Here is a 14694-nt window from a genome sequence, read left to right as displayed (position 1 = left end):
AACGTACACCTGTGGTAAAGTCTCCGATAGTCATTTATTTTAAATCCGGGAATACCTACGGGCTTTAAGCCACTCTCTCTTGCTAATACTCCCACATATGCGTCTTCTACAGGAAATACTTTCCATCTACGCATGTTTTGGAGTAAAGATACCATTGCATCAGACGATAGCACGTAGAAGGGTCCAGCGGAATATTGTGGGAAACGAGCTTCGGGGTAACAGTCAAAGGATACACTGTTACGCCCATAAAAACGGGCAACTAAAGGTCCTAAGAGCTTGCGATAAATGCCCCCATTATTGACATATCCCCCGTAAAATTGACCCTTCCCAAAGTAAGTAAGCCAGATCATCAAATGGGGTAAGCGTACATACACATCATCGTCGGCCTTTAGAATAAATCGCGGGTTTACCTGCGTGACAGCCCAACGAAAGCCAGAAAGAACTTTGATCACTAAATTGTTGTACTTGTCGATGCTGCTGAACTGCAATATATCGTTATAGAGCTCTGCCTCTCGCTGGATTTCGTTTTCGCTGGGCCCATCGCGATTATCAGCACTTCCCAAAACGAAGGCATGTCTCCACCAAACGTTAGCGCCACTTTGATTTAACCACGTATTCCGAATCGCATCCCGTTTCTCCGAGAAGAATTTGCCACCCACTCCAGAAGTGATGAGAACAAACATAAATAAATTTGACTTCTGGCCGGAGACAGAAGGTTCCACGACGACAGAAGGGAAAGAAAAATTTAATTGTGAACAAGACGAGAAAACATCAGAAGCCATAATGGCAGCTGGTCTTTTGTTGCGGACACTGTCGAACGGGACTTTCAGTCTGTTGCTTGGATTGAAGTTCGCATGGCCTCGATCGTAAGAAAGTGAACGTTGCAAGAAACAAAGCAGCAAACTCCAAATTGAAACAGCTATTCCAAACCAAACAATTTTCTGTTTTCGAGTACGGCATGGCATTTCTCGACTTTCATCCGGTGTTTTGCGTGACTTCGGCCAAGTAGAGCAGTCTACCTCGTTATGGAGTTTTGCCTTCGTCACGCAAGTCGAGCTAAGACTGCGATAAATCAGCGTAGTTACTAAAACAAGGAATGACCTACAGTGATTTACAAACAATGGCCTACAATGATCTACAATGACCCACAATTACCTACAGTGATCTACAATGACCTACAATGACCTACAATGAGGTACATTATAAGCTAAAATTAGCGAATGACCTACAATGAGCTACAAAGAGAGCCCTACAATGGCATATAATGAGCTACAATGACCTAAAGTGATGTACAATAACCTACAGTAATCTACAATAACCCACAATGAGCTAAAATGACCTACAATGAGCTACAATGGCCTACTTAAATGGCTTACAATCAAAGGAAAAGACAAAAGAGGATCATGGTGAAGAGTTTGATGAGCAGAAAACATCCAGTGTTCGTTGTCACGCAACGCTTTTAGTCCATTGCGTGACAGCCCAAATGACTACAGCAATTACGCACGTGGCCTTGAAGGCAGAAACAAACTGTGAAAAGACCCTTGCATGGTTTTCCTTTGTTTTAAAGCTAAAATGAAAATGTAGAAATATCAAGGCTTCGCTTGGCAACGATAAAATCTTAATTAACTGAATTAACTAATTAACTGAAGGATTGGAATGTGAGAGCAAAATACGTTGATGATACCACAGTTGTAGAAATCCTGCCTCGCAATTCAATAAGCCTTCTCGATTTGGCTGTTAGAGACACACATTCATTTTGTACTGCCCATAAGATGAAGCTAAACCCTCGGAAGTGTAATGAAATGCTGATAAATTTTATGGAGTACCTGAACTCTGTAATTCCACCTATTTGTATTGGAAATCACCAGCTCGAACGTGTCTCATCTTTTAAATTACGTGGAATGTTTGTAACCTTTGTGCTGCAAACATGCTGCGGTGCCCTCGCAAATTATCTCCTATTTTAGCTTATTACTAGTCTGATTTGTCGGCCTTCTCCTCGCCCAAACCCACCAAAGGGCGGACACTTCAGACTAGCTCATTACAGGTCATTAGCCTATTTTAGCTCATAATGTACCTCATTGTAGGTCATTGTTGCTCATTGTAGGTCATTGTGGATCACTTTAGGTCATTGTAGGTCATTGTAGTAGGTCATTGTGGCTCATTGTAGGTCATTGTAGATCATTGTAGGTCATTGTAGTAGGTCATTGTAGCTCATTGTAGGTCATTTTAGGTCATTGTAGATCACTGTAGGTCATTGTAGTAGGTCATTGTAGTAGGTCATTGTAGGTCATTGTAGTAGGTCATTGTAGTTGGCCATTGTAGGTCATTGTAGGTCATTGTAGGTCATTGTAGTTGGCCATTGTAGGTCATTGTAGGTCATTGTAGGTCATTGTAGTTGGCCATTGTAGGTCATTGTAGCTCATTGTAGGTCATTGTAGAGGTTCAAAAATAGGCTTTTTTTATCCCGCATCCCGCCGCTATTTAGAGTGAATGACAGTTTATATAGCTTCCAATAACGTACTCCCATCAGCAGTAATGTCATGACTTTACTTACGCAAAAGTTCAGTTAGACTGAAAAACGCCACTTACGGAGGATTGAATCCGGGGGTCCCCCCCGGGGTATTGAAGTGAGCGAACATTCTATTTACAGTCAGTGTTGAAAAGGTTAAAGATACACTTAGGTCAGCTCAGGTGAGGGGGAAAATGCGCCGTAATGAAGCTGTTTCTTTACTGAGCCTTACCCAGTGCAACTGAACGTAACTGTCAGCAACGACAGGTGCTGGCCATTTTCAAGAAACAGCTGATTTTCAGCTCCTGGCTCTACTTTAGAAAACGTATCGACTGTTAAAACGAACAGATCGGCCAACTCGGGATGCTGCTCCCATGAGAAAATCTATATCTCGAGTAATTTGTAGATTCCCTAAATTGCTTTCGTCTTCTATAAGATCTTCACCCGCACAACTACCCTAATCATTACTGGAGTCGAATTCGGACACTTCGTCTTCAACAGTATTCTTCTCAGGTTCGTCCTCGTGTGGCATGTCTCTGTTTGTGGCATTTGAAGTCAACCGAAAGCTGACTTTTTCTCCAACCTCAACTTCCTTTTGATACAGGTAATCTGGACGTGTTCCAGCCCTTGCCATGGTGATTTCCTGGCGCACACTTCTCTCTCGCATAGACCCATGCGCACTTGTCCAGTCCTGCATCTTTGAAATTTCGTCTTTCGTGGCTTTGATCGCTGGAGGTAGTGGTATTGTGGACTCGGGGACTCGGCACCATGACCCACAGCTTGTGTGATATAAGCAGACCATGAAGTCGCAGCTGTGCATTTTAATGCTTCTTTTGCTGTGCTTCCCGGCAAAGACTACACCAAGGGTCATGCAACTCAGTAGATTGATATTGTCATATCCCAGCGGATCTAGATGTTTCTTCATTTGTCAGCCCAATCCCCATTTGAGTAGCTTCCTGCCTGACTCCACCATCTTCGCTGCCACGCTTCCTTCGAGGCCATTTAAAGAAAGTAGCACGCGGCAGTTAGTGTTACTCTGGTAGAGTAACTGTAAGTACCTGCTCACTCTAAAGATCGCACCTGAAAGGTCGCAGGAGTCATACGCCTGGTGCTTTTCATGAACGGAAAATACAGAAAATAGATCTCCAATACTCTTATTAAAGGCCGAATTCCGCAGTTTCTTTAGGGTTGTGAACATCTTGATACAGGTCATTTGAGTGTCGTGAACATATGCCACCTTGTTGAATTCTGAGCAGATACCAGACGGCTGACAAAGCCTGCATTTTTCTGCAAGTCCATCATCATTCCTTGGAGTACCATCCCCTGCAAAATTTTTCCTTACGGAGAAAGCAACTTCTAACGCTTTCCCTTTCATAATAAATTGCAATGCAGTTTATTATGTCACAGGTTTAATTTTTCAGTCGTGGTTGGCGAAGTTGACGGTGTCGTCAACGAACGCAACGTGGTTGAAAGAGATCGGCCCTTTGACCACAAGGTTACTTCTAACCCGCGCCACTTGTTACTCCGAGAGGACAAACAACAGAAAATCGCGTGACCGGAATAGGTCCATTTTACCTTTTTGCGTGGTTTCTGGGGATCGTTTTAGGGTCTTTTAGCCGAAATTTTCATTCTCCAAGCAAATTAAAGCTCTTCAAGTCACTTGAGGTTACTTACTATCCCGCAGATAACTATCCTATCCCGAATCCCGCCTACGAAAACGGAGCATATCCTGGGCTCGCCAGTCTCGCCGTCGTATCTTCATCCCACATCCTGCCTTTAAAATTTTTCATATCCCACATCCCGCCTCGATTTTAAGCCCCATCCCGCATCCCGCCAAAGCTATGTTGGGCCCTCATTGTAGGTCATTGTAGGTCATTTTAGATCATTGTAGGTCATTGTAGGTCATTGTAGTAGGTCATTGTAGATCATTGAAGGTCATTTTAGGTCATTGTAGGTCATTCCTTGTTTTAGTAACTGCGGAAGAAGTCATGGTCTCCTTCGATGTGAAGTCTCTGTTCACCTCCACTTAGTCCTAAAAATAACTAAGGAGAGGCTAATAAAAGTTGCACTAATAAAAGATGCACTACCAGTCATACTCCCTGTCCTGACAGATATAATAAATAGCTCACTTTTAACTTCCGTGTTTCCAACGTCTTGGAGGGAGTCCGAGGTGGTACCATTATGCCATTATTAAAGGAGGGGGATCATGCATGACACTCCTAATGATAATCGACCCGTACCACTGTTGCCCGCCCTCTCTAAGATCTGTGAGCGAGCGGCTTTAAACCAGCTGACGGAGTATATGACACGTCGAAATTGCTTGACGGAACACCAGCACGGGAACAAGAAGCAGCACTCCACCGAGACCCTTAACATCTTCATGTCAGGTATGGTTTTTGAAGCTATTGATCGAAAACAGATCACAGCGCTAGTGCTACTAGACCTTTCAAAGGCTTTTGATAGCATCGATCACAAGATCTTGTTTAGCAAGATTCGAGTATTAGGTGTTTCCAGAGAAGCCATCGAATGGTTTAGGAGCTATTTGTCGGACAGAGCTCAGTGCGTTAGAATAGGCCAGGAAGTGTCAGATCCCAGGGAGGTGGCACATGGTGTGCCCCAGGGGTCGATTTTGGGACCGGCACTTTTTAACATCTACATAAACGATCTTCCAAGCGTCCCGTCCCTTTGCTCCCTGAAGAGTTACGTTGATGATTCGCAGCTATATTTTTCTCTTCGAGTTCAAAAGACAGAGGTGGCTAAGGTGCATTTGATTGAAGATCTACAAAGGATTGCCACCTGGTGCTGTGCACATAGCCTCTTGATTAATCCGGATAACTTAAGACAAAGTTGCTGCTACTCGGAACTCCTCAGATGTTATCTCGTGTGCCAGAAGGTTTTGCTGTTTCCTTGCTTGGCAAAGAGATATTTCCATCCTTTTTGCCAAGAGTCTGGGGGTTGTTATGGATTCACATCTGAGTTTCGATGAACATGTGACTGACTTAGTATCCAGATGTACGGGTAGCTTATGTCAAATAAATTGCGTAAATTACTTATTTGACAGATCAACACTGATTAAGATCATAAATGCTTTAGCGTTTAGTAAATTGTTCTTTGACTGCTCGTCTGTGTGGGCAGGTGTGACCAAGAAAAATATTGAGAGCCTGCAAAAGGTACAGAATTTTGCTGTGAGGATCGTTACTGGTGCGCGTAAATTCGAACATATCACGCCCTATTTGAAAGATTTAAATTGGCTTCCGGTTGCTATGCAGCTGGAGGTCAGAGACATTATTATTACTTATAAAAGCCTCAACGGTCTCACTTTACGAAACGTTTTCACAACAAAATCGGAGATCTATGAGGGAAATACCAGAAATAAGGACAAACTGCATGTACCTCTTTGCAGAACAACAACAGCACAGCGATCGTTTAAATACAGTGGTACTTCTCTATGGAATAACCTGCCTACGAACATTCGGGATATCAGCTCTTTAGATTCTTTAAAAAAACAAATTATGAATCGCGCTTTTTATACATTTTTAGCAAATAAGACATCCAATGCGAATCTGATGATGTATATCTTTTTATTTGTTGGTATCTTTGTGATATATTCTTTTATTTAGATTTTATACTTATATTGTAATTGGTTTCTAGAAAAGCATGTAGTGGATGAACCAATAAAGTTGTATTGTATTGCTACAATAAGACCGGAATCCTAGCAGAACGAACCAATCTTCTTGTTGAAAACATCTTGAAACTTTCAGACTTCGTACTCAACCACAATTACTTCAAATATGATGGCGACCACTACAAACAAATTTTAGGATGTGTCATGGGTTCTTCCATTAGTCCAGTTTTAGTCGACCTGGTTATGGAAGAAATTGAGGAAACGGTTATCTCCACATTCCCGCACCCTCCCAAATGGTGGTTTCGCTTTGTTGACGATAGTCATTCTTGTTTAAAAAAGGATCAAGTCGACGAGTTTCATAAACATCTGAACTCAATTAACCCAAATATACAGTTCACTTTGGAACTTGAAAACACCAATAGGCTTACCTTTTCTAGAAATCATTACAAGTAGACGCGGCACCGAAATTCAAGTGGATGTTTACAGAAAACCGACACACACCGAGCGTTATCTCGATTTCTTTTCGTGTCACCCTTTGTGGCACAAAAGATCCGTGGTTAACACTTTGCTGAAAAGAGCAAACAACATTACGTCAACTAATAAAGGAAGACGAGAAGAAACGCAACGAGTCAAAGCCGTTCTGCGAGATAACAATTATCTCATGTCCTTTATTCAAAATTCAAAACTGCGACTGCAAAACTGCAACAAACAACCCGCCGAGAACAACTTCCATGGCTTTGTAGTGCTGCCGTATGTACAGGGCGTTTCCGAGACAATAGGTCGCATTTTGAAACAACAAAAGGTCAAAGTAGCTTACAAACCACAACTAACCATCAACACAGCCTTTTTCCGCGCCCCAAAGAGTTGAACGATTTTGACTGTCAGAAATCAGGCATAGTGTACAAAATCAATTGCACACAGTGTAAGTTTGTGTACTATGGCCAAAACGAAAGACCATTAAAGACCCGAATTACGGAGAAAAAAGGCAGTGGCAGGTTTTGACCAAAACTCCAAAGTTGCAAGCCATGTCCACCATTTCAACCACATCATGAACTTTGAAAATGTCGAACACCGAAGCGCGTAAATACAAAGAGAAAAGGATGTGTTAAAAGTTCACAAGCAACAGACAAACAGACATTCATCGAAAGATTAAGTTTATCGGCTTCTCGTAATTTGCTTTCGATGTAATACAGATCCGAGATGCTATAGTTATGTCCCACGGCAACCAGGGAATTCAACGTACACCTGTGGTAGATGTCTTTGAAACAATTTGCTCGTGCTTATTTATTCCAAATTGCACTCGAAATCATGCGAAATGTGACAGTGAAGAATTATTTGAATGAAAGCTTGTGGTCTCTTTTGTGCTTCATTATTTACGGTCAAGGTTCTTTCGAAAAGGGTTTGCGTGAACTGTCAGAAATTTCTTTAATTGCATATGCTTTGTGACACGGATTGTGTGTCTTGTTTGCACGCACGCAATTGAAGTAGGAAGGGTTCACGAAAATAAACAGCTCTGTTGGAAGCGTGCTTGAGTTTCAACAAAATGAGCCCCAAAATCAGCAAAAAATTGTGGCGCTCATGAATAATAAAGTAGCTGCTATTTGCAAAACGATGTAGTTACTTGGTGATAAATAACCTCGTCTTGGAGAGTAAATTTTTGACTTTGCAGAAACAATTATCAACCTCAAGAGTTGGGCAACTGTGATCTTTGTGTTGAATTCGCACATTTCATGTCAAACTTTATAGCACTTGAAAGTAAAAGAAAACTAACAAAAACAAAAACCCGGTATCTTGCCATCATTTGACACAGATGCTTCACTGTTTCGCGAGTAAACACGCCGCGGTAACTTGATCACGGCGCCCGCTGAATTCGATGTCACTTTCGATTTTGCGATTTTATACATGTGCAGCCAAGAGTACAACAACAAAATTGAACGTAGCAAAAATCTCTTAAAATGTTTTTTGATTATGGTAACTTTTTATATTCGCGGTTCAAAATTAATGTTGTCCTCATGTCGTACATTTTCTTGCTGATGGCAAAATATTTTATTCTTGATCGACCGTCCTGAAAACTTCCTTCTGCTCTTCCTAAAAACTGTGTATCAATATTTATTTACTTTTGCATTAATATTTGTTTTGCATAAAGCAAGCTAACAAAATCTGTACCTTGCTTAGTTCGCATTTTTGAGCGTTAAAATAGAGTTTTCGGTCCTATGCTTCTGTTACGAAGTGGTAATTTTTTAGGTCACCCATATACATCCAGATACTAACCCCGCCGGATAAGGATTAGGTTAGTGAACTTTTGTATGACAAAGCTGCCAGGCGGGCTGAGTGCTCGCTTAACTTGTGGTGAAAAGAAGTTCTGACGGAACTTGAAAATGATCAACATGTCAACCTAGAAGCCAATATTTCTCAATTCCCTTTTATTTTCTTCAATCTTTCTGGGTTTAGTACTTTTCTAGTAACCACATGTCTTCTCAAGGGGCTATTTACCTAAGACTTCTACCATGGCACTACAATGATATACAATACCAAAACAATATCGTGTACTGTTAGAGCTACATATTACGCAAAGACAACTACAATCTACTGGAAGACAAAACACAGCTTAGTTGACAATATGGAATAAAGCGCTGTATTACTGCACTGCCACATGTACGCAGGGCGTGTCTATTTTTTCTAAAGATGACAGGAATTTTTTCTTTCTAACAAATGATTAATAGGCTGGTAGCCAGGTTTTTAACCGCAGAAAAAGATCTGTTTCGTCGTATGAACGTGTGAGCCAAAGGACCCCTGCTGGTTCGACTTCTGGGTTACCGCTTAAATGGTCTTAATGACCCCCGACTTGAAAAAATTGCCTGGAACGCTGCAGTTCAATACCACCCAACTTAGTCCCTCCTTTTTTTTCTTTTTTTTTTTTCTGAGTAACACGTACCACAGGCAACCCAGTGTACGCTCAAGGAGCGTCTATTTTTTTGTACTTGGGGTACGCACTGAAAAATAGAGGTTTGGTTGGTTGCCCCACTGTTTCTTTTATAATTACATTTAGATTAATCACGCTATGCAATTCAGGCTGAAAAACACCTGTCTCATGATCTTCCTGCCTCTCATCTGCGGGCTTAGATACAAGTCTTTTACCTGAGGGTTTCCGTTGTACGATAGCAGCTGTTTCGTTTCCGCTTTGACAAGATGTCAGAAATGAAACTTCAAGGCTGCTGTAATCGCACTTTCTTTACGAAATTTCTATGCGCGTCGTACTCGATACTTGCAAGTATCACAAACAGCTTGGGGTCTTCCATCGCCGGCTATTGTTTGGCCACAGAATGTCTCAAAATTTTTTTACGAAATTGCCAGTGATGTCTCTCTTTCTCTTAACATTTGTTTCATCGAACTTTAAGCCACAGAGGCGGCAACAATTGACAAAAACACTTCTAGGCTCATAACTGCAAAAGTTTATTTAACTGCGGGACATTGCACATATATTTTGCATTTAGGACAAATGCGTCAAAGCAAAGATAGCACTACTTTCACCAAACTTAATTTGCCATGGCAATTTTAGAAGCGGAACTCTAAAGGCTGCTAAAAGACGACTAGTACCTTCCCTTGCAATTGGTCTTCTTCCTGATTCATTCTAGTAGGATATTCGAAGGTGCTTTGACCAAGCATTTTGATTTTACACATGTACAGACAATTGTCCTCCCTTAGATTTTGCTGGTCCTTTTGCGACCCAAATTTTCGTCGCAAGGTATGTCTGTTGTACGAACCAGACAGGGAGAGCAATAGAAATAAAACGTCGACCGTAGATATGTTATTTTCTCTGGAACTCGCCTGTTAAAGGTATGTTCCCAGGGGCTCTTCTCACCTTACTTGAAAACTTAACGCCAGTCCCGATTTTGCCCGTGAATTTCTCGTCCCGTCTCGACTGACTGCCCTTGGGTCTCCGAGGATGGCTAATTTTATCAACATCCGGTCTGCCAAATTTGAAGAGAAACGGAAGTAACGCAATTTTTCCACGAATCTTTTTTATCAATGGGAGTTTCAGAGCACGGTCAGGAATTGAATTTTAATTGACATGTCTAGGGAGAAAGATTGTTCAACGGCTGTAACATTAGGTAATACCAAACTCTTCCTCGGTGTTCTTTGTTGTACGATTGATTGTTTTGTTGTAAGTTAATTCTAAGGTTATTTTGTTGTAAGTTTGCTAGTCTTGGGTTACGTCAGCTGTATTTATTACACCGTATTTGAACTGTATGTTATTCTTCACATTTTCCACGTGGAAGGCGATTACCCTATAGGCAAAAAATCAATCTCTGTTTTCGTGTGTTTCAGGTATTTCTCTTCCAAAGCACTGGGATCCAATGCCTTACCATGGTAGGACTGTGCACTTGGTACCACTCGCCGTAGGGTCCTCTGAGTACCAAACTGTAGCCAGCAAATTTCATTTAACTGCCCAGGGATTCAATATTCAGAAAATCGAGCGAGTTCAAAATCCCCATCTTTATCAGTCTTATGTGGTGAGAAAACAAAAAATGGACCAAGACAACGGAGGAAATAATGAACGACAGCTATTTCATGGCACCGATGCTAAAAATGTAACTTCTATAAACACGCAGGGCTTTAACAAGAGTTTTTGTGGGGCGCATGGTAAGTACTTATTTTTGAAGTTGCTGAGGGGAGGTGACATGTTGTGAGGGGTTTCTTATGTAGACCCAAATCCCATATCCAGCTACAGACTGCAGCTCGCATATAAGGGATGTATGATGAAATTGAGCGGCTCTAGGCTTCAGTCTCAGAAGAATACAGTCCATTCTCTCTAAATCAGATACCCTCGGAACCAGCTCCAGGATGTCCGTATTATGGACAAATATGGAAAGTAAATTGAACCGGGATCAAGCATCAATCACTTCGTGAATGTGAGGCAATGTTATCCACTTGGAGATAGTTACTGTACTGTACTGTATCTTGTTGTGTTTTTTGGAATCAGTACTTTGTCTAAATCCTTTTCTTTCTTGCAAATCAATAATAATTTGTTGTTTTTTTGTGTTTTCAGGAGTTGCGTTTGGACGCGGGGTGTACTTTGCCAGAGATGCCTCTTACTCCGTTGGATATGCAGGGGGTGGAGCTGGGTCTCGCTACATGTACCTCGCCCGCGTCCTTGTTGGGCAATGTTGTGTAGGCAACTCAGCCATGATTGTTCCTCCTCCGAAAAATCCTTCCATTCCAGAGATTCTGTATGAGTCAGTTGTCGACAACACAGGGAACCCAACGATCTTTGTTGTATTTTACGACTCTCAGTGTTATCCTGAGTACCTTATAACATTTAAGTAGCTTTAAATTAATGTTTTCTTTCATTTGGTAACAATCAGTTGGTAACAATCTGTTTGAAGAAACTTGAAATTAGCTTCAAAAGTTTCGACACTCCTGTCTAGTGTTTTCATCGGGGGGGATCAAAAGTCGTAGGCGGCATTTATGTGCCAATCTTCCAAATAACGGTGTTGATGATACCGCAGGTTGGTGGAATTAAATAATTAAAATTACCCCCCACGCAATTGCGTGGTTATATTGGCAAGCATGCTTCTTCAACGCAGTTTCCTCCTTGCAAAGAAAAACCGCCTCTGGATGCTCCTTCAAACATGCGCTAAACTGACGTTTGGTCTGTCCGGTAGATACTCTTGATCACAGTCATTGCACGGAATGGCTTTAGTAAACGGCGTCAGTTCCTTTTTCCTTCAGTTCGAGATCCTTAGGTTTGGCAAAAATATGACTGAGCACGTCTGGAAAGGGTTTGCGGGGCAGCTTTTACGTTGTGGCTACTCAAAACGTTCTTGATAGATCCTGTAACCCATTGAATGTACGGGATGACGGAAAAACCAGCTGTTTTCGTCCCTCAAAAGTGTTACGAGAAGGCGGAGTGACTTGCTGTGTGCGGTAACGCAAGGCAGCAAGAACATCTTCTCTCTCCTTTACCTTAGAATCACACTGTCTGCCATCTTTCTAATCTACTGTCAAATTTCTTCAATCCAGAGCCTGAGGATAATCAAACTTTTCTGGTTGTCAGCCTGGTTGCAATGTGAGCTGCAACTTTCGTCATGGTAACAGCAAATTGACCGTGAAATGTGTAAAAATGTGTCCAGCTCTGTCATTAATTTTAGCTGTCACACACTAGATCAAACAACTGCGCATTGCAAACATTTTGCGAACTGACCTTGGGTTATGCGCGGCCCGGTGAGCTGGCTTCAAAAAAGAGGAGAATAAGTGGTGACGTAGCGGGCAAGAACCAGAAGGCTACAAAGCGATAGGTTTTACACTTCGGTACATTTCTTTACTCTTTTGTCGTACCAATGTGTGAAGCGACAAAATTTGAGGTTATAAAGTGAAGGAAATGAGCACCCGATCATAAATTTTCGTTTTTGTCTGTAATAGCCTGCGTAGCAAGCGTTTCCGTTGGGTTTCACAGAAGATAACTTTTGACCGAGCAAAAAATGAAGAGAGGGGGGAGGGGAGTCGTGCTATTCACCTCGTGAAGATTCGCCAGGAGCGCCCTTCGTTTCTTCAGCGCTGACAAACAATTCCAACAAATGTACGTGGAATCGCTTTCCAATTTACACTCCATATTCCTCTTGTACTTTAAAAGTGTTACCTCTAAGACCATCAGCAAGATTTCTATTCGCTCTTTTTACCATGCACAATCCACAAAGTACATACGAACTCATCGTAAAATCTTTCACGGTGTTCTTGGTGTCAACGAAAGATGTTGTTTCAAAGGAACAAAAGCCAATCAAAAGTCGTTGTTTCAATGATGTAACAATTGGGGGTAATAACCAATCACATAATTTTCCAGACATTCCAGAAAAAGTCACGTGGCCTCGAACACGTCTATCAACGGCAAATCACAGACGCTCCTCTCCATTTTTTTTTTTTAGGAGAGCGGGAGGCTGTACACAGGCTAGTGTTCGTCCCGGTATATTGGGTCGTGCAATTGTTACGAAGTGTCCAACCTCCTTTTGAGGGATGGCCAAAGTGTGCTTTCCCTTCCCGGTCTCATGTCAATAACCCATTAGTCTTCTTAAAAGTCAAGACCAGTTTAACGCCACGCGTGCGTCAGATAATCGTAATCGAATCGTGATGTGCATCTTGTCATTAGCCTGCGTAAATGGCAGGATCTACACGGGCACGCGGGAGTAAATCGATAGCTGCGTCGTTGCGATTTGGCGTCGAGCAAAAATTCAAAACTACTTATCACGATGCCAGTCGCGGCCCAATCGCGGCCAAAACATAACGAAGCAACCATCGATTTACTCCCGAGTGTTGATTAAATAATCCCGCGATAAAATATATCTTGTCATTGGCCGACGTTACTTTGGGCCCAGTTGCGTTAGCGGATTTTTCATTCGTTTGTAGAAAAACAAAGGTCAATCACAACGCTTAGAAGAGTGCAACCGAGGCGCGAGAACCTTACAAATTCTAGTCAAATACTACCCAACTTCAGAGGAGCTGGTGTCTTGCCTCCGGGCAAGGCGTTTTTTTTTTACCAGGATACCGAACAAAAAGTTTGGCTTTGCCATTTCTTTTTCGAAATTGGCAGCCTTTATGACGATGTTTTTGTATCCTAGTGTGATCCGGCACTAAGGTTGTTTCAGGAGCGAACAACTCCCATACTAAGCCTACGGCATTTTTACAGACCGATCTAATTTTAGACTACCTTTTCTGCAACAAAACAAAGGAAGTTCCGGTTCGGTGGCGCTATGACGTCAAGTTAGTTGCATGTAATTCGCCATCGGGTTCTTCAGGGAGTCTCATTCGCGAGAAATTCAAACTAAAAATATATCGGTCTGTGAAAACGCTGTGGCAGGAATACGTGGCTGTTGTTCGCTCCTAGTCATGGGCTCCGGGTTGTTTATAACTCTTGACGGTGCAAATTTTGGATCTCAGCTCACGGTGACTTCATTCAAAGAGATACATCAGATGTGTTTAAGTGGAGTTTGTGTCTTAGGGTGGTCCAAACCCAGCTAATTCTTGGCAATATGCGCTGCAGAATTCCATATCTGTTTTTGAATTATGATTATAATTCATTTATTTACTTCAGTCACCATTGTTGATGACACCATACAATTTTAATAATGTAGATGGTTTTAACCTGACGTTGGTGCACAGAACATTATATAGAAAAAAGTCTTTTGGGAATTGACTGTATTATAATGCAAAACATGAGCCATAATTTGCTATTGTTTTGTGCACCAACGTGGCCGTCTCATCACGTGATCGAAAACCATCTATACATGAAAAAATTACTCCATTCTGATTGGCTAAGAGAAATGCAGTTTTCAGGTAACATCACAGTGTAGAATGCAAAAAAGGTAGTAAACCAAGCATTCTGGTTGGTCAATGAGCAAACAAAGCCAGAGATGTCCAATCAAATCCGAACAGGAGCCATTAGCAATTGACTCTCGGGTGTCAATTGACAGTCTTAACGTACGATCTGCTACCTTAGCACCTGCCCGAATGCTGATTGGCTCAGCGTAATTGGCTTTCAAGCAAGGGGCGGAGTTATTCAGCAGAC

The 14694-nt window shown here is 41.9% G+C and overlaps 2 protein-coding genes across 2 annotated transcripts in view; one reads left to right on the top strand and one right to left on the bottom strand.

Annotated features, from left to right (window-relative positions):
• Nucleotides 1-1802, bottom strand: part of LOC138003208 (beta-1,3-galactosyltransferase 1-like) — a 4451-nt gene extending 2649 nt beyond the window's left edge. Inside the window, exon 1 of the mRNA XM_068849162.1 lies at nucleotides 1-1802. This exon is cut by the window's left edge and continues 2649 nt beyond it. Within this exon, the coding sequence (XP_068705263.1) occupies nucleotides 1-965 (965 nt within the window). The 5' untranslated portion in view covers nucleotides 966-1802.
• Nucleotides 1803-10169: 8367 nt separating this feature from the next.
• Nucleotides 10170-11594, top strand: LOC138003207 (protein mono-ADP-ribosyltransferase PARP15-like). Its single transcript, XM_068849161.1, has 3 exons — nucleotides 10170-10246; nucleotides 10464-10778; nucleotides 11185-11594. The coding sequence occupies exons 1-3, from the start codon at nucleotides 10207-10209 to the stop codon at nucleotides 11460-11462; spliced, it is 633 nt and encodes a 210-aa protein (XP_068705262.1). The 5' UTR covers nucleotides 10170-10206; the 3' UTR covers nucleotides 11463-11594.
• The last annotated feature ends 3100 nt before the right edge of the window (nucleotides 11595-14694 follow it).

This window comes from Montipora foliosa, chromosome 5 (assembly GCF_036669935.1).
Source record: "Montipora foliosa isolate CH-2021 chromosome 5, ASM3666993v2, whole genome shotgun sequence".
NCBI lineage: Eukaryota > Metazoa > Cnidaria > Anthozoa > Scleractinia > Acroporidae > Montipora > Montipora foliosa.
This window is presented reverse-complemented; position numbering and strand designations above follow the sequence as displayed.